The 26,648-nt window shown below is 38.9% G+C and overlaps 1 protein-coding gene across 2 annotated transcripts in view; it reads left to right on the top strand.

Annotated features, from left to right (window-relative positions):
• LOC124606776 (uncharacterized protein KIAA0825 homolog) overlaps positions 1–26,058 on the top strand; it is a 176,325-nt gene extending 150,267 nt beyond the window's left edge. For both annotated transcript variants that reach the window (XM_047138835.1, XM_047138844.1), the window contains 2 exons: positions 14,146–14,322; positions 25,208–26,058. In XM_047138835.1, the coding sequence (XP_046994791.1) occupies positions 14,146–14,322; positions 25,208–25,402 (372 nt within the window). In that variant the 3' untranslated portion in view covers positions 25,403–26,058. The remainder of the gene's footprint in view (positions 1–14,145; positions 14,323–25,207) is intronic.
• Positions 26,059–26,648: the final 590 nt, after the last annotated feature.

Raw genomic sequence — 26,648 nt, forward strand, 5'->3', positions numbered from 1 at the left:
CTGATACTCTTCCGACTTTGCTACCACTTCTGTGATGCTCAGTTTAATTGCTGTTTCCATTGTTGCATAAACACGTGGCCAGCTGGAGAACAGTGGTCATGTCACACACATTCTATATAACCACCACTGCTCCTACTGCCGTGGGAGACTCTGATGTCCAAATATACTAGAGTATAGCATCCAAAAATTCTGCCTCTATCACTATCACCTGTAAGTGCCACCAAAATTCCAAGGGGATCTCTCACCTCATCGCTCACTGCATAACACATGGTGTATTCATTGATCTAATAGTTTACTAAGCCTGATTATCAAAATCTTTTTTAGAATTGTATATTTCTGTGTTGTTGGTGGATGCTTAATTTTGTCTTCTACTAATGCTTCCACTCTGGTGTCCAGACTTTTGACTGCTATTGTGAACTTTTCTTGATTGTTTGTTGCTTTATTATGAATGGATGCCAACTCTAAAATTGGAAACCAGAGTTCCAGTTTATCAGGCAGGAATTGAGGCAGTGCACCTTCATATGCCCTCTACATGACTTATCATTTCTCTTAGTTTCATTAACTGCAGAGCCCATTGTGTACAAATAATTAATTTGTTCTGATGAAACATTTATGTGTCACATTATTTCATTCCATAAGTCTTGTACCTGACTATGCAGTATACTCTGTACCTGTACTAAATGTGTTGTAGGACTTCTGTACGCTGTTGTATGCATTTGCGAATGTATGTCACCTCGCTTGATTGTTTCCTGCTATGCAAGTTTTTCTGAGTCTGGGGTCACCACTTTATGGTCACTACATAACATCATATTAAACAATAACTCTTCTTCAGACACGAGAGAGTGTACAGATTCATTTCTCATAAACATAAAAGTGAATAGTCAACAACAAGATTAATGTCTTTTCTGCCAACTGCTGCACTGTGCATAACTGTTTATTTAGCTATCTTCCCACTGCCACCCTTCTTCATTTTTGTGAATCAGATGTGGTTTTAATATGAATATTCATCAGCTGTAATGCAATTGTTTCTTTGTTACCAGGAAATTTCAGCATTTAATAATTTTGGACTGTGATATCACTTATTGTGCAAGCAAGTGTTTGCTGTTGCTGCTTGAATTTGAAAGGGAAAGTGTAGGCCAATCATTACCAGGCACTTGCAGTATTCTCTGCTAATGAGTTTATGGAGTAAACAGATTGTTAGAACTTCTACACTACATCTGGTATACCTGGGCTAATATACACTATGAGGATCACCCCCTGACAATCCCCAAATAACCAATACTTCTCCAATCTCCAATTGTAATTTTGTTTAATCCTCTGAGGTATTTGCATCCCATTTGTTCCTAGACTCACTGTTTATCTATAGTTATTTCTGCTTATTTGGAATTTGTTTTTACACTTTCAATCAAATTTTCTTTTCATTTATTGGTCTTCTCTTTCCTCCACTCTTCAGTCACTCTTCCAGTCTTTTGATCTATGCTTTCCTCAACCAACAACTTCATCTATGTTAAGCATTATGCATTCACACTGTTATTTCTGCTTTGGGGTCCTTTCTGGAAGGGATGAAATATGTTTATATAACCATTATGTGTGACCTTGTCCTCTACAGACAAGAATTCTTGTAATATCTTTTGCATACATCATAATATAACCATCAGCTGTATCATTTATTCTCTATGGTAACTGATTTTCTCTCATTCCTTTTCTTGGCATACCACCTCATCATAATTATAAGCAGTTCTGACAAGCATGTAAGCAAGTGTAGAAGAATGTCATAAATATTTGAAATTAATGCATTAAAATTTCATATGGAATGTTTTTCATCTTTGTTCAGTTTTTTTCCTGCTTGTTCCCTATTATGACACCTTTGAAATGTATACAACTGTAAAAATACCAAATGGTCCTCATAAAAATGCTGTATGTTCCAAACATAATTTGAATGATTCTTTTATCAAAATGATATGGAACAATTTGGTTTTCAGGATGCATGACTGGTGTTAACACTAATTATCACATTATTTGTTAGTACTACTCATACAACTACACTAAAAAACAACATCTTGTTTAGAGGCTACCAGTTTGTAAGCAGAAATTCGTCCATGGAATAGAAATAGTTGTCCAAGAAAAGTTTTACATTAGATTTTAAACTTGTTTTGCTACCTGTCAGACTTGTAATGAGGCATATGATCAAAAACTTTTGTTGTTGTATCCTCAATGCCTTTCTGAACTACTGACAGTTTTAAGAATGGATAGAAAATATCCTTTTCTCTGTTGTGTTGTAGGTTTGGGCATCACTGTATTTCTCAATTTTTGATGGATTATTTATGACACATTTCATTAGGAAAAATATGTATTATGACAGTGCAGTCAAAATGCCTAACTCCTCGAAGCGGAGATATGATGACCATGCATGAACACCACATGTTATTCTTATTGCTCACTTTTGTGCAATCAACACTTTCTTTTTCTGTGGTGGGTTTTCCCACAAAATTATTCCATAAGACAATACTGAATTGAAACATGCGAAATACATCAAAAGATTACTTTGTTTATTTCCAAGATAAGCAGTTATAAAAAGAGCCAAAGCAGCTGAATTTAATTGTTTGAGAAGCTCAGTAATATGCTTTGTCAAGTTCAACTCTTCGTCATCGATATGTACACATAAAAATTAAGAGCATTCTACTTCATTTATTGATTCCTGCTCATGTGCTACATCAATTGGTACTACACTCTTTGTTGTACAGAATTGAACACAGCGTGTGTAGGGTTTTTTTTTTTTTTTTTTTTTTTTTTTTTTTTTTTTTTTTTTTTTTTTTTTTTTTTTTAAAAATTAGGAAGAATTAATTTTCAGAGAACCACTTAATAATTCATTAGAAAATATCATTAACAACCTCTTCAGTTGCTTTCTCTCTAATGGGATTTATTATAACATTAGTATCATCTGCAAAAAATACCAATTTTGCTCATGAATGTTAAATGAAAGGTCATTCTCATATCTAAGAAGAAAAAGGAATGGACTCAAAATTGAACACTGTGAGATTCTGTTTGTAATTTCTCCTGAATCTCTACAATTTTCTATCCTTCCAACATCGTTTGAATTACTCAGCACAACGTTTTTGCATTTTTTTCTAAGTGTTGTTGAAACTAGCTTTGTGTAAAGCCATCAGTTCCTTAAAACTTAAGCTTTTCTATGAGTAACTTGAGGTACACACTCAAATGCTTGAGGAAGTGAATGAATAAACAGCATTCTCAGTCAAGGAAAACTTCTCAAATCAAAACCATGATATTCTATGTAAATTATTTCTACCTAGATGTGAGATTACTCTTGAGTAAATTACTTTCTCAAATATTTTGGAATAAGGTGTCAGTAAGAAAATTGGATGATAATTATTTAAGTCTTCTTTGTCACCTTTCTAAAAAATGAATGTAACAATTGTGTATTTCAATCTGGCTAGAAAAATTGTCTGTGTCAGTAAAGCAGTACATATATTGCTAAGGACATTACTTATTAAGTTAGAACAACTTTTCCACATTCTGTTTGAATATCCATCAACATTATATGAGTCTTTGCTTTTTAGAATTTTTTACATTTTAATAATTTCAGGATGTTGGTTCCACTTCTAACTGCATAAAGTTTTGTAGGATGCCATTTTTAAAATATTTTCTTCCTACTTCAACTGAACTGTTTTGCTGCTACATTTAGAAAGTACTTGCAACTTGTGAATTATCAGTCGCAACGAGGTCATTTAATTTCACTGTTTATCTTGAAAACTGACTGGTTGTCTTATCATCTCTTTGACAGTATCACATTAGTTTTAATCTTTTTATCTGCATTATTAATTTCTGTCAGGATGTACATTCTTTTTAACATTTCATTGACTTTCCATAATATATTACAGTATCTTTTAGTATGGAAGTAGTGTTTAAAATTAGATTGAAACACTCAAACAATGATTCCAATTCTTTTTCCCTGCCTGTTTCTTTCAAGAAATGTACAGTGAAATTTCCACAGACTAGAAATTGCTTCTTTTAATTTGAAAGGTAGCTCAATAATGAATCTAGATTTCTTATAAATAATGGCAACTTTCTTAAAGGGGATCTGTAGACTGTGACTGTTCAAGAGAAGTACTCTATAGTAACAGCCCACGAGCACTTGCTTCTTGATTCTGATCTACACAAAATCTGTCAAGTACACAAAAACTGTTTGTTTCATTATTTTTTACTTTGTGTCCAACTTTTATGTATTTTGCAACTCCTCCTTTTTCCATGACAATTCTGAATGAAAGGGTTGCTAGGCTATAATCCCCGTATTTAACTTCTCCAACCCTGTGGTTACATGGTGTTCAAAGAGGCACAAAACACGTATCACTTCAGAATATTGCACATCTTCTGAGCATACAAGAAGCTCTTCTTGCTTTTCAATCCCATAATTTTCTGATGTAACAAATTGATTTTACTGTTTTGGAAACTGTTATTTATATCATGGTCTTGTTCTACTTTCATGTTTTTCAGAACTGTCTGTCTGTAACTTGAAAATAACCTAAAAATTCTGCAGGGATTTTGTGTTGTGTACTTGTGACCCTCCTTATACTTTCTGCAAGATGCTCAGATAATCTGCCCTTCCGTCTCCTATCCAGGTTCTTGTTTTTGAAGGCAGTCACATTGATCAAAGAGATATCTGATGATGCAGTATGAGTTTAATTCCATGAGACAAGTAAAGTGACTATCAATATTTTGAACAAGGCTGCACTACAGCAATTGTTACAGAACAGCAGGAATTAAAGACAGCTAACCAGTTGCAATAAATGGTGCTTTTCAAATAACCTTGACCATGGTTTCAATTGATTTAAATCTGTCTTCTTCAGAAGGACAATTTGCATACAGTGTGATAACTTATAATGAAAATACCTTGGACCAATATTACATTCTAGCAGAAACTACTCTCTACAACAAATGTAAGAATATCACAAACAACATGGTATATATCAACACAAGGCAAGTAGTACTTACAAACTTCCCATTAGCAATTCATCAGTAAAAGCTGTCTCCACATGACATGTATCAGCATCGGTGTGTATATCCATGTGTAAAAATTAAGGCCCTTAGAATCAAGGGCTTGTCGCATCAGTAAAACCAATCAATTAAAGTGTAACAGACCATGTTAGTAGCTACATGCTGACTGAGGGAGAGTGGAAAGCACCAAGAAACAAAATTCTGAGTAGCATGCACCAGTAAACACGTACTCTTGGCAGTCTAAACAGCCAATAAGCATAAGCACATTGAAATTAGTAACAGAAAAACAACATGCAAATCAATGATTATAGAATAAGACATTGAAGAAGACAAATACTTCAAATATACTGGCATAAGTTAAGACCATTAATGGATTGTCAGTACATTATCATATGGAAATAGTGATGCCCATACATAAGTACATTATTACACACCTAATGACAGCAATGAAATTAATACCACTTCCAGTGCATCATCATACAAGAAACAAAATTGCCAGTACATAAGCCTTCTATTAAATATAATGACAATAAAGAGTAGAAATTCACATGTCTCTGAATAGTGGCAAACATAACAAAAGTGGGTAGCATCAATATCCTAGTACAATATAACTGACCAATGAAACTGTAGGCACAAGAATTGTACAACAGAATTTTGAGGAAATGAACCGCTCACAAGGGCTACCGGCAGTCATAGAAGATTTTTTTGGGAACAGTATGGGTTAGAAACCACCAAAAAATTGTCTACAGGCAAGCTGCAGCTGACCATTTAGTAAATTCCCATCTTTTCTCTCAATATGTTTATAGATCTATAATTCTTCCCAAAGGTCCATCCTGCACCCTTTGATTTCTTTGTGAAGAATAACTGTGTCTTCCACATATTTTGGAGTGTGGTTGGCAATCAGTAGAAGTTCAGCAGATGTAGAATTATGTATATTAGTTCCTTCATTTCCTGACAGATGCTCTTTGTATCTTGTCCTCACAGCTCTACCTGTTTGACTAATGTAATAGCTTACGTAGTTATTTCAGTTTAATTCATAGACACCTGAATTGGAAAACGAGTCACCAGTATTTCCCACAATATGCAATAGTATTCTCTGCAAACTATTGTCTGTACAGAAAGAGACATTACAGTTATACACTCCTGGAAATTGAAATAAGAACACTGTGAATTCATTGTCCCAGGAAGGGGAAACTTTATTGACACATTCCTGGGGTCAGATACATCACATGATCACACTGACAGAACCACAGGCACATAGACACAGGCAACAGAGCATGCACAATGTCGGCACTAGTACAGTGTATATCCACCTTTCGCAGCAATGCAGGCTGCTATTCTCCCATGGAGACGATCGTAGAGATGCTGGATGTAGTCCTGTGGAACGGCTTGCCATGCCATTTCCACCTGGCACCTCAGTTGGACCAGCGTTCGTGCTGGACGTGCAGACCGCGTGAGACGACGCTTCATCCAGTCCCAAACATGCTCAATGGGGTACAGATCCGGAGATCTTGCAGGCCAGGGTAGTTGACTTACACCTTCTAGAGCACGTTGGGTGGCACGGGATACATGCGGACGTGCATTGACCTGTTGGAACAGCAAGTTCCCTTGCCGGTCTAGGAATGGTAGAACGATGGGTCCGATGATGGTTTGGATGTACCGTGCACTATTCAGTGTCCCCTCGACGATCACCAGTGGTGTACGGCCAGTGTAGGAGATCGCTCCCCACACCATGATGCCGGGTGTTGGCCCTGTGTGCCTCGGTCGTATGCAGTCCTGATTGTGGCGCTCACCTGCACGGCGCCAAACACGCATACGACCATCATTGGCACCAAGGCAGAAGCGACTCTCATCGCTGACGACGACACGTCTCCATTCGTCCCTCCATTCACGCCTGTCGCGACACCACTGGAGGCGGGCTGCACGATGTTGGGGCGTGAGCGGAAGACGGCCTAACGGCGTGCGGGACCGTAGCCCAGCTTCATGGAGACGGTTGCGAATGGTCCTCGCCGATACCCCAGGAGCAACAGTGTCCCTAATTTGCTGGGAAGTGGCGGTGCGGTCCCCTACGGCACTGCGTAGGATCCTACGGTCTTGGCGTGCATCCGTGCGTCGCTGCGGTCCGGTCCCAGGTCGACGGGCACGTGCACCTTCCGCCGACCACTGGAGACAACATCGATGTACTGTGGAGACCTCACGCCCCACGTGTTGAGCAATTCGGCGGTACGTCCACCCGGCCTTCCGCATGCCCACTATACGCCCTCGCTCAAAGTCCGTCAACTGCACATACGGTTCACGTCCACGCTGTCGCGGCATGCTACCAGTGTTAAAGACTGCGATGGAGCTCTGTATGCCACGGCAAACTGGCTGACACTGACGGCGGCGGTGCACAAATGCTGCGCAGCTAGCGCCATTCGACGGCCAACACCGCGGTTCCTGGTGTGTCCACTGTGCCGTGCGTGTGATCATTGCTTGTACAGCCCTCTCGCAGTGTCCGGAGCAAGTATGGTGGGTCTGACACACCGGTGTCAATGTGTTCTTTTTTCCATTTCCAGGAGTGTATTTATTCATTAGAAGATGTGTAATCCTTAAGAAACATTTCCTAAAAAGTGAATGCATAAGAGTATCTTATTGTGAGAGAAACGATCGTTGCAAAACATCGAACATTTTCAAGAGTTTTTCTTTCTGAAGATGTGATCTACCATGCTCTGGTCATAGTCATTGTTGACAGTGATCATTTTGATGACATTTAACTCATTTAGCTGACTGGAAGGCGATAAAGGGGTAGTTGAAAGATGGTGTATGGTGGAATCTAAAAATGCTGGTTTATGAGGTTTTGAATGCACCAAGTCAGTGAGGATAATATTATCTGAATAAGTTTGCTTATGGAAGATGTTGAAATTGAAGGATTCAATTTCTGCAGAAATTTTTTAATCAAGAAACTTTATAACTTCTTTTTCATTCTGAAGTTCTTTATGAAGCAAATTTCCTCATGGAAGTTATTAAATGCATTGAAAAACATGTCCAGCTCGTCATCACTGCCATCAAAATTGATGACAATATCATTAACATATCTCACACAAAAACCAATTTTTTGATGTAATTCCAAATTAGAATTGAAGATTTTTTTCAAATGCATTGATGAAGACGTCAGTCAAAATACTAGCAACTGGGTTCCCCATAGCCAAACTGTAAGATTGATTATCATTCTACCAGATTCCACAATAGATTTTATGATAGAGTTGTTAATAAAACATACATTATGTTTATGCAGTCTGAGAACAATTTATTATATAAAGGACTAAGTACCATCCACCATCTCAGCTTCATAAGGAGCCTGTCATTTGGAACGTTATTATTGCTTAAAGTTGGTTTTAATCTCTTAAGCTGGATCAGGTCAACCGAGTCAAAATAAGCAGATGAATTTCATAACATAACAAATAAAGAATTGCCATTGCAGTCTGATGTTTATACTACTGAACACAGACTAGTAAGAAGTATTAATCATAAGCTGAAAGAAAATCAGGCAGTAATTTCCAAAACTGACGAAGGCAATACTGTTGTCATTTCTCATAAAAAAGAGTATAGAAAAAACTATAGAGTTTTTGAGGATACTGACATTGTTGAGGCTTCTATAGATCCAAATGGAATAGGTAGCACCCATCACAAGTTACCTTTGCATCTTCAGTATGAAATTAAAGATTCATTTGTTTTCGAACAAAACTTCTCTGTTGAAAACAGTAAAGATTTAATTGGCAAAATTCAAATGATATAGTGCACAGCTGATATCAGGGGCTGATCTCTTTTGATATTGTCAGTCAGTATACCCACTTGCTGGTATTTTGACTGACATCTTCACCAATACACTTGAGAAAACATTCTTCAGTTCCAATTTAGAATTACATCAAAAAATTGGTTTTTGTGTGGGGTATGTTAATGATATTCTCATCACTTTTGATGGCAGTGATGATGAGCTGAACATGTTTTTCAATGCATTTAATAACTTTCATGAAGAAATTTGCTTCATCAAAGAACTTCATAATGAAAAATTAGAGCTAAAGATTCTTGATTTAACTATTTCCTTCAATTTCAACATCTTCCTTGAGCAAACTTATTCAGTCAATATTATCCCCGCTGACTTGATGCATTCGAAAGCTCATAAACTAGCATTTTTTCATTCTGCCATACACCATCTTTTAACTACCCCTTTATCACCTTCCAGTCAGCTAAATGAGATAAATGTCATCAAATCGATCACAGGCAGTAACGGATATGACCAGAGCATTGTAGATCACATCTTCAGAAAGAAAACCTCTTGAAAATGTTCGACGTTGTGCAATGATCGTTCCACTCACAATAAGAAATTCTCATGCATTCCCTTTGTAGGAAACATTTCTTAAGGATTACACATCTTCTAATGAATAAACATAACTGTAATGTCTCTTTCTCTAAAGACAATAGTTTGCAGAGAAGACTATTGCATATTGTGAGAAATGCTGGTGACTCATTTTCCAATTCAAGTGTCTATCAATTAACCTGCAATAACTACGTAGGCTATTAAATTGCTCAAACAGGCAGATCTGTGAGGACAAGATACAAAGAGTATCTTTTAGAAAAGGAAGTAACTATTATACACAACTCTATCTTTGCTGAATGTCTACTGATTGCCAACCACACTCCCAAAAATTTGGAAGACACAGTTATTCTTCACAAAGAAATTAAAGGGTGCAGGATGGATCTTTGGGAAGAATTAGAGATCTATGAACATATTGAGTGCAAAGATAGGAATTTACTAAATGACCATCTGCAGCTTGCCTGTAGACAATTTTTTGGTGATTTCTAACCCATACTGTTCCCAAAAAAATCTGCATACGACTGCCGGTAGCCTTTGCGATTGGTTTATTTCCTCGAACTTCTATTATACAATTCTTGTGCCTACACTTTCATTTGTCAGTTTATATTGTACTATGATACTGATGCTACCCACTTTTGTTATGTTTGCCACTATCCAGAGATCTATGAATTTCTGCTTTTTATTGTCATTATATTTAATAGCAAGCTTATGCACAGGCAGTTTTATTTCTTGCGATGATGTACTGGAAGTGATATTAATTTTATTGCTGTCATTATGCATGTAATAATCTACTTGTGCATAGACATCATTATTTCCATATGATAATGTACTGACAATCCTATAAGGGCCTTAACTTATGCCAGTATATTTGAAGTATTTGTCTTCTTCAATGTCTTATTCTATAATCATTGATTTGCATGTTGTATTTCTGCTGGTAATTTCAATGTGCTTAACCCTACACTGCATGAATTATTATTTTAGCGCATAAAAATATATGTGGTAGAAAATGTTCCCCAATGAAAGGGAAAAATATTGAAAAAATTATATAACTCATTTAACAATTTGAAAGTCATTATTTATTACTTGTTGCCATTCGGCAACATCATACATTCAGACATAAAACACTCTCCAGTTACCAAAACTGTTACAACAGTAAATCAAACAGGATATTAATTAACAAATACATTTTATGGAACAAACATTTTATGAGATATTTGATTTTGAATTTAAATTTCATATTATTGATCTCAGTGGCATTTAAAGCAGGATATTTGTGTGAAATAAATCTGAAAACATTAAAATCACAGTACATGATATTTAGTGAAACAGTTACTGTTCTTGTTAGGATACAGCTCCATGTTACATTTTTTGCATTTAATAATGGTATAACATTTGCAATTTTCAGTTTTGCAACTCTGTTTTTTATCTAAATAAACAGGCCAGTGTCCGACCTGATTGAACCTGACATTTTTAGTTGGATGGTGTGAAGCTGTCTTCTTCTTTGCTGGTGGTTTCTCTATAAAACTTGGCCTTCCTCTTTTTTGTGTAGAACTGAAACCAATTTTGAGCAAAGTTTCAGCCAATTCAGTCCTAAAATTTGCTAATTGGAGCTCCTTAGCTTGAGACACTGGGTAGCAGATGCTGTTAACTCTGTGGTACAAAATCCAGCTGTTGATTGTGACTACATCAACAAGATAGTAAAATATTCAAAAGTACCACTTCTTACTGGGCATTATGGTTCTGTATCTGCCAATGAGACTGTCTAGAAGATCCACTCCCCCCATATGCTTGCTATAAATTTGCACAATTTTTGGACAAGAAACAAAGATATGTTCCTTCCCACTTCTATCATATCTCTTTACATTGCTTGCAGGGTCACTTCCTACAAACGTAGATAACAACATGACTGTCATGTTGTCCTTCCAGAGTACATTTGAGATCTCTGGTACTTCATAATTTCCAATAAACTCAAGTATTTTACCCCTTCCTCTTTATTCAGGGACTTGTCATCTGGGAGTTTCTTATTGTGAACTGTACTTCTTCTAACAGTCCCTAGAGATAAAAATGCATCTTCCCTTCAAATAATGCATTAGCAGTATTGATGTGTAATAATTATCAAAGTAAATTTTGTGATTTACATTCTCTGGTACATTCTGGCATAATCTAACAACCACATTGCTGCTGACACCAACATCTGGCTCTGCATCATTCTTGTCCCATTCATTTTCATGTCCTGTATACATCTCCATTTTGTAAGCATGCCCAGATACACCACAAAGTAAAAACAGTTTATATCCATATTTATGGGGTTTATCTGGCATGTACATTTTGAGATGGTGCCTGGCTTTGGTAGCACACATCTGTTCATTTACATTAGTATTTGCTAAATTGTCTAGAAAATGTAAGAAGCACTTCACTTGCACAAATTTATTGACAGTAATATTGTCCTGTACAACTGATGGGCCCACAATGTTATTCCAATACATCCTCACATTCTTTAGTGTTACAACAGAAGAGAGGATACAAACACCTAAAAACTTTTGAATACCCTCTACAGTAACATTGCTGGGCTTAGACAAATTCATCTGGGTACTATAAAGCATAGATTCGCGGGAAATCAACTCCAAAATATTTTCATTGAAAAAATACAAAAAGAAGTCATATGGAGTTTCCTTTGCTAATAGCTCATCTGGTAAAGCTTCTTTTCCAAGAAAAGGTTGCTCTACATACTTCATCTCTGCTTTCTTCCACAACACATCTCGTATTTTCTGTATCTGTGATGTATTGTTCTTACCTTGCGCAGATATTGCAGCAGCTGTGCCTCTCATACTTGCAGTTGTAATTCCTGCTGCAACTATCGAGGTGTCTGCATTGATTGACTGCCCAGCACAATCAGAATCATTTGAAGTCACATTGGATTCGCTGGCTGGTGGGGCTGAGCGGTTCTAGGTGCTACAGTCAGGAACCACACGACCACTATGGTTGCAGGTTCGAATCCTGCCTCAGGCATGGATGTGTGTGATGTCCTTAGGTTAGTTAGGTTTAGGTAGTTCTAGATTCTAGGGGACTGATGACCTCAGAAGTTAAGTCCCATAATGCTCAGAGCCATTTGAACCATTGAACATTGGATTCAATAAGATTAACAGTTTCACTGTGTGATTTCACAGATTTATTGCTGCTGTCACATATTTCATCTTCATCACCACTGTCACTTCACTTTTACTCGGAACTGGTATTGAAAACCAAATTTCTTCTGTCAACTCCTTTATCATCCATCGTCATCCACAAAATAAACTTTTTCAGGATTCATGATACCTAATTTTATAAAAGAAAGAGCATCAAATCACTGAAATTGCAGAAATGTTGTCAGCACTGAGTGCAAGCTTTCTAAGCAAGTACATGACAATGTTACGACTGAATTCATAGTCTTCAGTTAAAACTTGCGGGCTGAGAGGCTGTGGTCAATGTATAAAATTTCCACCTAACATTTCATCTCCATCTGTGGAAGACATCTTATGAGGTCGTCCGGCTACTGTAGGCAGTAGCCGGACGACCTCAGATTTCTCCCGCAGATGAAGATGAAATGTTGGGTGGAAATTTTATACATCGACCATGGCCTCTCAGCCTGGAAGTTTTCACTGAAGACAACACCGGCTGTGAAAGCCTACATTGTATGAATGCATAGTGTTGCCAAATGGTAACATGTAATTTTCTTTACACACAAACTTACTTTCAAGGAAAAAAAATAGTGTTTAACATCTCTGTAACATGATAAAATTTGTTTACTTGACAGAAGTTATGTCAGTTTATAATTACATTATGCAATTTAATGCTCAACAGTGAGTAAAATTCACTGGAGCACTCTATGTTGCATTTCTCCTCAATTCAAGACTGTGCTGCCATCTGTGGAGGAAACAATCAACTAAATGCTTAGACTAGACTCCAGTGTATACAATATGCGTGGTGCTGCCATCTGGCAACAAGTAGTACACCCGAAAAACGTAATTAAAATTAGCGTTGCCAAACGGCAACACCATGCAGTGTAGGGTCAAGCTTATTGGCTGTATAGACAGCCAAGCATACGTGTTTATTGGTGCATGCTATTCAGGATTTTTTTTCCTGGTGCTATCCACTCTTCCTCTGTCAGCATGTAGCTACTAACATGGTCTGTTACACTTTAATTGATTGGTTTTACTGATGTCACAAGCCCTTGTTTCTAAGGGCCTTAATTTTTACATATGGACATACACACCGTTGCTGATACATGTCATGTGGAGACAGCGTTTACTGATGAATTGCTAATGTGAAGTTTGTAAGTACTACTTGCCATGTGTTGATATATATCATGTTGTCTGTGATATTTCTACAAGTGTTGTAGAGAATAGTTTCTGCTAGACATGTAATATTGGTACATGGCATTTTCATTATAAGTTACCACACTGTATGCAGGTTTGCCTTTTGAAGAAGACAGATTTAAATCAGTTGAAACCTTGGTCAAGGTTATTTGAAAAGCACCATTTATTGTGACTGATTGGTTGTCTTTTATTCCTGCTGTAAAGCAAATATCATAGAATCTAGATACATTTATCTATAAGTACCACAGAATTAATGAAATAAAATAAAATAAAATAACAAGGTAGATGTTCCACATCTACATATTTTTTAGAGTTTGTGGTAAAGGAATTTTCCTTCATTAAGTCATGTATTATTTCCCAATAGTCTCTCTTATAAATTAAAAATAAAATTAGTTCACAGTAAATTTATCCTTTGTATGGCAGGTTATGTGGCAGTTCTTACAATACAGTTCCCACTGGTTGCTTGGACAACTTGGTATGCTGGAACCAGGAGAATCTGCACCACGAAGTCCTCCTATTATACCTGCCATTGCATCAAGGCCTACCCCTGTGTGTTTGCTTCATACTATGTTTCATGTGGGTCATCGCCCATTTGACCAGGTGAGTCTTGGAGTGGGTAAAGAAACACATAGCCACATGAAAGTGAAGATAAGTGTATTGCTCCACTTGACATGTGATATACTGATATATTCTCTTAGCTACACTTTAAACATCTGAACATATTCATTTATTTTTTTCAGTTACCAGAACCAAACATTTTTCTATTTACTGAAATATTGAGAACAATTTAATACCATCAATAATGTCAACTGAATCCCAAGTCATTTGTGCAAGTATTTTATTTTCACACAAACCTGATGTGTAGCCTCAATTCTCATTCATACTGGAATACATATCTCACACACTGTCAATGTGAGAAATGAAAGTATTGACAATCAGTACATATTAGAAATATTCTCCTGACGAACTGATTAACTAGTTGTTCCAGAAACCACTAAGTTTGAGTTGCTTATACATCTATCATGAAGTTATACATTTGGAAACAAACGCACACTGTCTGATAACAAACTCCACTGATTGATTACTAATAATGGCAAAAATAAAAGAAATTTAAAGTGACAAGTTGCTGTAACTGCCCATTAATCAGTTTATTGGCTACAGACATGGAGTTTCATAAACCAATAGCACTAATTTCAAAAAAGTTCTTTACCATTTTACTTCAAATTTTCTTAAGATACTCTAATAAAATTTGGATGGCCATAGACTATATCTCTTCTAAATATATATAATACAAATGTTGTTAGCAAGAGTCTCAAAGTTCTTGATCAATTTACTTGAAATTTTTGCACAATCCTCCAATAAACATTCAGACAAACATAGGCTATATATATTCTTAAACAGTTCTGTACTGGTTTTCTGTAGAAACCAAATGCAAGAGAGAAAATCTGGCTGTGAAAATGTGTGGTTTAGTTTTCTTTCTCACAGTCAATTTTAATTATGATATCATGGCAATTAAACCATTAGACAAATTGTTTTTCCTTTTTATTCTTTCTCTCTGTATATAATTTTAAACAAACTTTCTCTTCATTTTATTGCTCACAGTCAGTTTTAATGGAAAACGGGAAAGTTGTGATTGCATTTTATAGGCTTGTGGTTATAATACTACTACAGAAACTGAATGATCTGAAACTTTGTAACCCTAACTGTAAGCAGATTAAAAACATGTGAAATACTGTCATTGAAGCTACTGATTTGCCAGATCCACCACTGGAGGTCTCTCTCATATTCTGTATACCAATGGTCCCAACAAACTTACCCATTCATTTTAAGAGACTTCAATTTCCAATCAAGGTTTTGTTTGCAACATCACTAAACAAGGCTCTATGTCTGAGAAAAGAGGAGGTGGACAGAGAGGATGGAGGAAATGAACTTAAGAGATGGGGAAGGGGGAGAATGACAGAGAGAGGGAGGAGGAGATGATGAGCAAAGAAAGGAGGGAGGAGGAGCAGATGGGCAAATATAGTGTGTAGGGGGAGACTGACAGAGAGTGGAGGCAGACAGACGTTAGGACACACATCCCATTCACATACGCATTTAGCAATTGTGAAGCATTACCGTATTCACTAATCTACAACTAAAGCCAACTAACTCCTTTGTTTGATTAAATTTCAGTGTTTATTTCTGTGCAGTTATTATTAATTTTAGTCAATATTTTGTAAATTACAAAAAGGGGAGTAATAGATATCAGTTCTAGATCCTTGTTTATCTGATGAAGTATAATGTAGGCTGTAGCATTGGTATATACAAGGTGTCCCAGGAGGAACAGTCAGTATCCAGGAATAGGGTAGGAACGATCATTTGAAGCAAAAAGGTGATGAGCAAAGAAAGGAGGGAGGAGGAGCAGATGGGCAAATATAGAGTGTAGGGGGAGACTGACAGAGAGAGGAGGCAGACAGACATTAGGACACGCATCCAATTCACATGCGCATTTAGCAATTGTGAAGCATTACCGTATTCACTAATCTACAACTAAAGCCAACTAACTCCTTTGTTTGATTAAATTTCAGTGTTTATTTCTGTGCAGCTATTATTAATTTTAGTCAATATTTTGTAAATTACAAAAAGGGGAGTAATAGATATCAGTTCTAGATCCTTGTTTATCTGATGAAGTATAATGTAGGCTGTAGCATTGGTATATACAAGGTGTCCCAGGAGGAACAGTCAGTATCCAGGAATAGGGCAGGAACAATCATTTGAAGCAAAAAAGCCTAATAAACATGGGCTTAAAATGTGTACATTAAGAGATATGAGCACTTTATTTTTGATGCTTTAAAATAAATCTCTTTGAATACAAATTCTTTGCTTTCCACATTTTGGGAAAAAGCATTGTGAACAGAAAGAAGAAAAAAAACTGTCTAGTAAACATAAGCTGCATAATCAAAATATCCACGGGTATGCTGCCGGTCTATAGTATCCAACGGGCACAATATTTCGGCGATCATACATGTCGCCATCATCAGGTGAACTGATGGACTGAGCTCCTGTGAACGTGCCGGCACGGAGATCCGTACGCTATGGCTACTCAGAGGGAACTGGGTTCGGTCGCGGCGGCGGCCGATTTAAATACCCTCCGCCCGCGGCGCGTTCCCTCTGCCGTCCGCGCCCCACGCCACGGTCACGCGGTGGAACAGATTGCGACGGCGTCTGAGATGACGTCGGTGTGATGGCTCTGTCCGCCGTGGTCGTCACAACTATACGTTTGCTCGATTTACTCTTGATTAACCCAATCGCTGGTTCCCAGGCCTTGCTAAGATTACAGCCACAGTCACGGTTTATGAGGTCGTCATTGGTGTGAATTTCAATGGCCTCTCTAACAACACTGTCCCAGCATCTCGACGTCTGTACCAGAATCCTCGTGCGGTCATACCCCATGGCGTGATTTTCCGACAAACAATCTTCAGCGACCGCCGACTTGCTCGGATAAATCAGTCGAGTGTGCCTCTGGTGTTCACGGCATTGATCCTCAACGGTACGCATTGTCTGACCAATATACGACTTGCCACATTGACACGGAATCTGGTACACGCCGGCCTTCCTCAAACTGAGGTCATCTTTGGCGCTCCCCACCAGTGCACGAGTTTTATTTGGAGGACAAAACACAGTTCCGACCCGGTGTTTCTTCAGAATGCAGGCGATTTTCCTCGAGAGTGTGCCTGTGTATGGAATAAATGCAGTGCCTACCTCCTCCCCCGTGACTTCATCCATCTCAACAGGTTGTGCTGCAGTGGTTGGGCGGAGAGCACATTGAATCTGCCACTCTGAGTACCCATTTTTTCGAAATACAGTTCTCAGATGTTCCAATTCCTGGGGTAGACTCTCTGCGTCAGAGATAGTGCGCGCCCTATGTACTAGAGTTTTAAGTACCCCATTCCTCTGTGAAGGGTGGTGGCAGCTGTCTGCGTGCAAATATAGATCAGTGTGCGTAGTCTTCCGATACACCCCATGACCTAGGGTGCCGTCAGCCCTTCTCTTGACCAAGACGTCAAGGAAAGTAATTTACCCTCCGTTTCAGTCTCCATAGTGAATTTGATGTTGGGGCATATGGAATTTAGATGTGTAAGGAAGTCAAGGAGTTTATCCATACCATGTGGCCAGATGACGAACGTGTTGTCCACGTAACGGAAAAAGCAAGTAGGTTTCCATATGGATGACGACAGGGCTTCCTCCTCGAAGTTCTCCATGTACAAATTCACTACCACCGGTGAGAGTGGGCTACCCATGGCGACTCCCTCCGTTTGTTCGTAGTATTCTCCATTAAAAAGAAAATACGTGGAAGTCAAGACATGCCTAAAAAGTTCAGTGGTCTTCTCGTCAAACTTCTGACTAATCAATTCTAGTGACTCTTGCAGGGGTACCCTCGTAAACAAGGAAACGACGTCAAAACTCACCATGATATCTGACTCATCCAACCTGAAGCTATCAAGGCGTTTAACAAAATCCACGGAATTACGGATGTGATGAAGGCATTTACCCACAGAAGGACTTAATATTCCCGTCAGGTATTTGGCCAACAAATATGTAGGTGCCCTGATGTTGCTGACAATGAGGCGTAATGGTACCCCCTCTTTGTGAACCTTCGGGAGTCCATATAGTCTAGGCGGTACCGGACCTTGGGGTAACAATTTCTTAGCGTCACCCTCCGGTAAATCTGCGTCCTTGAGAAGCGCCCTCATCTTATTCTCCACCTTCTTTGTAGGGACAAGGCTGATCTTCCGGTAGGAATCGTCATTTAGCAGGCTCTGCATCTTATCAGTGTAGTCCTTATGGGAGACAACAACTGTAGCATTGCCTTTGTCAGCCGGTAAGACAACTATTTCAGAGCGCTCCCTGAGATCACGAATGGCCGCCCTCTCTTTACTGCTGATATTTGACTTCATCGGCTTGGATTTCGTCAACGCACGACAAGGTTCACGACGTACTTCCTCAGCTGATTCTGGCGGAAGTCGAGCTGCAACCTGTTCAACAGCACTAACAATTTCTGCGACCAGAGTGAACTTGGGGGTGGGAGCGCAGAGAGTCTACCCCAGGAATTGGAACATCTGAGAACTGTATTTCGAAAAAATGGGTACTCAGAGTGGCAGATTCAATGTGCTCTCCGCCCAACCACTGCAGCACAACCTGTTGAGATGGATAAAGTCACGAGGGAGGAGGTAGGCACTGCATTTATTCCATACACAGGCACACTCTCGGGGAAAATCGCCCGCATTCTGAAGAAACACCGGGTCGGAACTGTGTTTTGTCCTCCAAATAAAACTCGTGCACTGGTGGGGAGCGCCAAAGATGACCTCAGTTTGAGGAATGCCGGCGTGTACCAGATTCCGTGTCAATGTGGCAAGTCGTATATTGGTCAGACAATGCGTACCGTCGAGGATCGATGCCGTGAACACCAGAGGCACACTCGACTGATTTATCCGAGCAAGTCGGCGGTCGCTGAACGTTGTTTGTCGGAAAATCACGCCATGGAGTATGACCGCACGAGGATTCTGGTACAGACGTCGAGATACTGGGACAGCGTTGTTAGAGAGGCCATCGAAATTCGCACCAATGACGACCTCATAAACCGTGACTGTGGCTATGATCTTAGCAAGGCTTGGGAACCAGCGATTGTGTTAATCAAATGTAAATCGAGCAAACGTATAGTTATGACGACCACGGCGGACAGAGCCATCACACCAACATCATCTCAGACGCCGTCGCAATCTGTTCCACCGCGCGACCGTGGCGCGGGGCGCGGACGGCGGAGGGAACGCGCCGCGGGCGGAGGGTATTTAAATCGGCCGCCGCCGCGACCGAACCCAGTTCCCTCTGAGCAGCCATAGCGTACGGATCTCCGTGCCGGCACGTTCACAGGAGCTCAGTCCGTCAGTTCACCTGATGATGGCGACATGTATCATCGCCGAAATATTGTGCCCGTTGGACACTATAGACCAGCAGCATACCCGTGGATATTTTGATTATCAAATACGCCGGGAGAAACTCAAGAATCACATGAGCTGCATACATTATGAGCTATCAGCAGTTGTTCAGTAGACGAGATGTTTCACATTAGCAAAGATGAAAAGTGCTCATAGCTCTTAATGTATGCACTTTAGAGCCCATGCTTACCATAATTTTTTCTTGTATTGGTCCATACTACCACCTTTCAAAATATGGAAAGCAAAGAGCTTGAAGTAGAAGAGATTTGTTTCACAGTATTGAAAATGAGGAAGAGCTTATAGCTTTTAAGGTATACATTATAGAGCCCATATACACTAGACTTTTTCACTTTGAATGATTGTTCCTGACATATCCCTGAATAATAACCATTCCCCCTTATACACTCTGTCTGTTCTTCAGTGTACTGCAGTTGGAATTGTGAGTGATGACAGACAATGTTTGGCTTGTTTTGCATGTCTATGTCTCACATTCTCCAAGAGAAATGAGCACTCTACTGTTAATGTTCTAGCCATTGTGAGCATGAAATGTGATCATAGTAAGTTATTTATTGAATTTTTATTCCATTTGTTGTGAGTTGTAATCACTGATAGTGGTGGTAAGTGACAAAGTGCATAAGGAATTGAGAGACTCAATTTGCAAGGTAATGCTTTCTTCATGCACAAAGCACATGTACGTGTACATGACAACTGTCTCACGCAACCAGCAACAATGCGGACACTGTCCATCCTTCAGGCTGTATGAACCACCATCATTCATTAATCAGACTATAATATTGATTAAATAAATACCTTTTTCTGAAGCTTTCTGTGCAGATTTAATTGAAACTGAGTGAAAATCTTACACACGGTTCACCCGAATCTATCTACATCTGAAACTGATTTGTTCCTTTGCCTGGTGACCTCAGCAGAACCATCACAAAAGACTGGGGTGGGCTTAAGCAGCAAACTCTTGACAGAATTTGGAAAATGTGCTAAAGAGGCTCAAAGCTTGTGGCAATGCATGTATGTGGTGGAGGAGCAACATGATATCTAATGTTTCCCAGAAGATAATTTTGACTTCACTTATGTGTAAGAGCTTTCACTTTCAAATAGACTGTCTTTATTTTGGTAAGTTTATTGTTTTTTATTTGATAGTTGATGTTTTTAGACATATTCTTTCATTCCCTGCTATACTTGAAAGTAATGCACATGCATTCACTGATATCCAGGTGGTGCCAACCTTCTGAATATGGAATTTGAACCTTCATTTTGGCATTTTCTGCTCTGGCTACCAGTTGACCTTTTGTGCCACTGAATGCAAGTTTAAGCTCCATGAAATATCTTTAAACAAAATCAGAAATTAATGATATTCAAATAACTATTTGTCTAATGTTCTCCAAAGCAACTATGCAAAAGGCTTTCTTTCCAAATATACTCCCAATGCCTGCTTCTTTTCTAATATGGAAGCATACTGATCTCCTTTTTCTTTAGTATTTATGTAAGTTATTTAAAAATGTTCCCTTGGAAGCTTGTTGTAAAACTGCCAACATTAGAAGAAAAATAAAATAGACTACTGTCACTATCATGCAGGCCTTCGGCTTAGAATCGAGTGCAAAGCAAGCGGAAGTTCTGATAAATGTTGGTACGTGCCGCCACAACTAACTTCTGCCATCGAATATATGTAGCGCAACACAGGCATGCTTTGCAGGCACAAAGATAAATACCGGCGCCAAAACCTATGCGTCAGTAAATAAATGTAAAAAAAAGGTGGAAGACGAGCTTTTTTCTCCGCCCCGAGTTTCGACCACTGCATTTTCATACATTATCCAACGAAGTAAATACAAATTCCGTATTGTTCATCTTCGAATGTAGCAGCATTCCGATGTACTATGAAAATCCGACTGACAAGACTTTGGGAGGTTTGTCAATATGGCCAACTCTATGTTCTGAATTTTTTCATACCTGTGAGAAGAGGTGGTTGCTAATAGGAACTTTTATGAATTGTGAATCACATGCAGTATTCTCTTATAAGAATAATACGAATATAAACATTTTGCCATGTATTGTTTCGTGTTTGCTTCTATCTCACTTAATCCTGTCTGCCTAATAAACTACGAAACTAGAGTGAGACAACAGCAAACGTGTAAGAATATACATATCATGTCATGTTTATATTCGTATTATTCTTATGCCTGATAGTGATACAGTCAGAAATGAAGCACGGTAGTTGACTAGATTTTTAAATCTAATATGACTCTAATTTCTGTGCAGAATGTAATGTACTAAAGAGGGGCCTGCAAAGATTTTCAAACCGTGAAAAATTTTCGCTAAACTCTCCTTCAGAACATCTTCTATCATACGCAGTCTATTATTTAGTTCTTGTTGATCATTATCAAAGAAAGCAGGAGTGTAAGTAACAACAAATAGCAGTCTCTTGCCGTTGTTTCGGTTATGAGACAATTCCTCTCTTTTTTTATTTTTTATTGTAAGCCGCGGCAGCGCGCACAAAAGCAAGCCATGCCGCGACAAACAATGCATGACACAGTACAGTAATGCATTTTCAGCTTAGAGTGGCATAAACACTTATAACAAAGAGAACGGCACTTATCAGATCAAAGAAAAATATGCAATCAAGTCAAAGCCAGACGAAGCACGTGAAAAAGGAAGGGTACCCGTATAAATACGGACGGAGCGCCTGACGCATAGCTATGGCTACCTGGTTAAGCTTAACTGCTAAGCTTACGACTCGAACCAAACTACTGTAGCTGTATCGTCATTCTTTCAACCTAAATTGTGTCTCATATTACAATGGACCAACTTTGTTTCGATTTGGAGTTGCGGCCTAAAACTTTTCTCTCCTCTTGAATTTTCAGTCTCAAATTTCAGGTGCAGCGTAGATTCGGGAAATTTTTTTTTCCTTGATTTCGAGTCTCATATTTCAGGTGCGGCTTAGATTCGAGTATATATATATATATATTAGAGGGAAACATTCCACGTGGGAAAAAATATATCTAAAAACAAAGATGATGTGACTTACCAAACGAAAGCGCTGGCACGTCGATAGACACACAAACAAACACAAACATACACACAAAATTCTAGCTTTCGCAACCAACGGTTGCCTCGTCACGAAAGAGGGAAGGAGAGGGAAAGACGAAAGGATTTGGGTTTTAAGGGAGAGAGTAAGGAGTCGTTCCAATCCCGGGAGCGGAAAGACTTACCTTAGGGGGAAAAAAGGATGGGTATACATTCGCACACACACACATATCCATCCACACATATACACACACAAGCATATATATATATATATATATGCCTCGACTGACATCTCTGCCCAAACTCTTTGTCTTTAAATATGTCTGCTTGTGGCTGTATGTGTGGATGGATATGTGTGTGTGTGCGAGTGTATACCTGTCCTTTTTTCCCCCAAAGGTAAGTCTTTCCGCTCCCGGGATTGGAATGACTCCTTACCCTCTCCCTTAAAACCCACTTCCTTTCGTCTTCCCCACTCCTTCCCTCTTTCCTGATGAGGCAACAGTTTGTTGCGAAAGCTTGAATTTTGTGTGTATGTCTGTGTTTGTTTGTGTGTCTATCGACCTGCCAGCGCTTTCGTTCGGTAAGTCACCTCATCTTTGTTTTTATACATAATTTTTCCCACGTGGAATGTTTCCTTTGTGTACTTCACAACACCTTCGAAATTATAAAATTGTCATGTAAAGTAATATGCATAATGTACAAATTTATAAGTACAGTATCCAAATTAAGAAATGTGATCCCAGACAGTTCCTGTATGCTGTGTGCAGCTGTTTCATATGTCCACAATACAATTTTGAAAATGCCTCTTCATAACTCTATAGATGGCTACTGTTTTTGCCTACAGTTCTTTGTGCTTTGCAGTTGAAAGCTGACAAAAAGCATTGCCAGGTGTCAGGGATTTCCTTAAGTTGACTTGGCTGTAGGAGTGTCTTAGTGGTAAAGAATAAAATAAATGTAATAAAATTTCATGCATGATGCAACATGTTTTCACGTATCTCAGTGTTTTGAAGTCGTATCTCTTGAACTATGAATTGGAGAATGATATATGTGTGGTTGTAGCTACTTCCAGCAGCATATGTGGGTGCTGTCTGTGAGATATGTTAAGAGCAGAGTTACGAGGTGCATTCAAGTTCTAAGGCCTCCGATTTTTTTTCTCTGGACTGGAAAGAGATAGGAACATGCGCATTGTTTTAAAATGAGGCCGCGTTCATTGACAATACGTCTCAGAGATGGCAGCACCGTTTTCAGAATTTACGTGGTGTGATCATAGAAATTCATCGACAGTTGAAGGAGACATGTGGTGATGGAGTTATGGATGTGTCAAATGTGCGTTAGTGGGTGCGACAGTTTAATGAAGGCAGAACATCGTGTGACAACAAACCGAAACAACCTCGAGCTCGCACAAGCCAGTCTGACGACATGATCGAGAAAGTGGAGAGAATTGTTTTGGGGGATCGCCGAATGACTGTTGAACAGATCACCTCCAGAGTTGGCATTTCTGTGGGTTCTGTGCACACAATCCTGCATGATGACCTGAAAATGCAAAAAGTGTCATCCAGGTGGGTGCCACGAATGCTGACAGACAACAACATGGCTGCCCGTGTGGCATGTTGCCAAGCAATGTTGATGCGCAACGACAGCATGAATGGGACTTTCTTTTCGTCGGTTGTGACAATGGATGAGATGTGGATGCCATTTTTCAGTCCAGAAACAAAGCTCCAGTCAGCTCAATGGAAGCACACAGATTCACTGCCACCAAAAAAATTTCGGGTAACCGCCAGTGCTGAAATAATGATGGTGTCCATGCTCTGGGACAGCGAGGGCGTAATCCTTAACCATTGCGTTCCAAAAGGCACTACGGTAACAGGTGCATCCTACGAAAATGTTTTGAAGAACAAATTCCTTCCTGCACTGCAACAAAAATGTCCGGCAAGGGCTGTGCGTGTGCTGTTTCACCAAGACAACGCACCCGCACATTGAGCTAACGTTACGCAACAGTTTCTTCGTGATAACAACTTTGAAGTGATTCCTCATGCTCCCTACTCACCTGACCTGGCTCCTAGTGACTTTTGGCTTTTTCCAACAATGAAAGACACACTCCGTGGCCACACATTCACCAGCCGTGCTGCTATTGCCTCAGCGATTTTCCAGTGGTCAAAACAGACTCCTAAAGAAGCCTTCGCCGCTGCCATGGAATCATGGCGTCAGCGTTGTGAAAAATGTGTACGTCTGCAGGGCGATTATGTCGAAAAGTAACGCCAGTTTCATCGATTTCGGGTGAGTAGTTAATTAGAAAAAAAATCGGAGGCCTTAGAACTTGAATGCACCTCGTAGTAGCAAAGAAGTAAAAGATTTAAATTTCATGCACAATGCGGCAGTTTTTGGTGCATATCTGTGTCTATGTGCATCATATTGCCTGAAACCCTAGTCCTCCTGAAGCAATTGGAGTGATATGTGATTTTTATCTTTTCCAGCTTCTAACAGGTGACTGGAACATTGACTGGAACAGTCTCTTGCAGACATCACTGAACATCACACCTGATAGTTTGTGGGCACAGTTAGTACTAAGGCCAGAATTTCAAGATTCACCATTAGATCTCAGTCGACATGATGCTGCTGTCACTGCTGCTTTGAAAGCAATTTTTCAACAGTTCTCTAACACATCATAACCCTGCATATGTATTATTCTAAAACAAAAAAGTTTCTTGCCAACTGTAAAAAGATGAGCAATGATATACAATCCTGTACTTCAGTGAGACTCACACAAATGTATTTAATCAGTAATGTTTCGCATTTTTAAAGAGAAAAGTTGAAATGCGTACTATCAACAAGAGTCAAGGTGATAATCATAAATCCGGGGCTAGTTGGCCACCCTGGTATGCCTATCATCTACTTGGTGCTTGCTCCGTTCAGTGCTTAGTGAACTATCAACATATAGACATCTATGAGATCCTCAGGTGCACATCCTCAACGATCACCCTGAGATGAAAGGTAAAAAGGTGGGGAAAAGATTAGTCCCACTAAGGCTGGAACCTGAGAATAAACCCCAAGGCATAAAATTATTTACTTGCAATTTTCTCATAATTTTTTCTTTAGCTATACATGTACCACATATAAATTCAATGCTCTTGTCTTTTCTTTAGCTATGTATATTATTTATGTGCAAAATTTGTAACAGCAATCTAAAGAAATACCTTAAAATGGTAAGATTGAACAAAAGAAACTACCTGCTTATTTTAAGGGAAGGGATATAAATGCAATAAAAATAAAAGTTGTTAAAACCTACGGCTGGAAAGGGTAGTTAGCATGCCCTCAAACAGCTTGCTCCTCCCCCTAATGGAGGAGACTGCGGATGGGGGGGTGGGGGGTGCTTGTATAGTAGTGGAATGATTTGCATCTGCTAATATTAATAAAAATAAGATACAGTGTTAAGCCATGTTGTTAATGATATGCCATACCCATGCTTCTAAATATGTGTTACTCAGGGAATATAGTTGATAGTTATTTATCTGTGTTATTTATTTGAGATAAAATTGTTATTCTAAAACCAGTTAAGAATAATCAATGTACACCCTGTGCCTTGTTGTCTTTCCTATACCCCAGGAAAATTAAGAAAAATAGGGGAAATAATGTATAAGATTTTGAAACTTTAGGAAAATACTCATACTGGATGTAGTAGTGAGAAACAGAAAAGTTCCCTCCCCTAATGGGTGAGTGTCTGCCTCCACCAACCCAATTCAATTTTTTTAACTTTATTTTTCTGTTTTTATGAAAAACAGTTCATCTTTCAAAGACATCTATTATGACAAAAAATATTTCTAGTGAAATTCTGCTCAAAGAAGTTCATATGCATGTTTTAAACAAGATAAACACGTTAGGATTACAGAAGACCACTCACTGAAAAACAGAAGTATT

This window comes from Schistocerca americana, chromosome 1 (genome assembly GCF_021461395.2).
Source record: "Schistocerca americana isolate TAMUIC-IGC-003095 chromosome 1, iqSchAmer2.1, whole genome shotgun sequence".
Classification (NCBI taxonomy): Eukaryota; Metazoa; Arthropoda; class Insecta; order Orthoptera; family Acrididae; genus Schistocerca; species Schistocerca americana.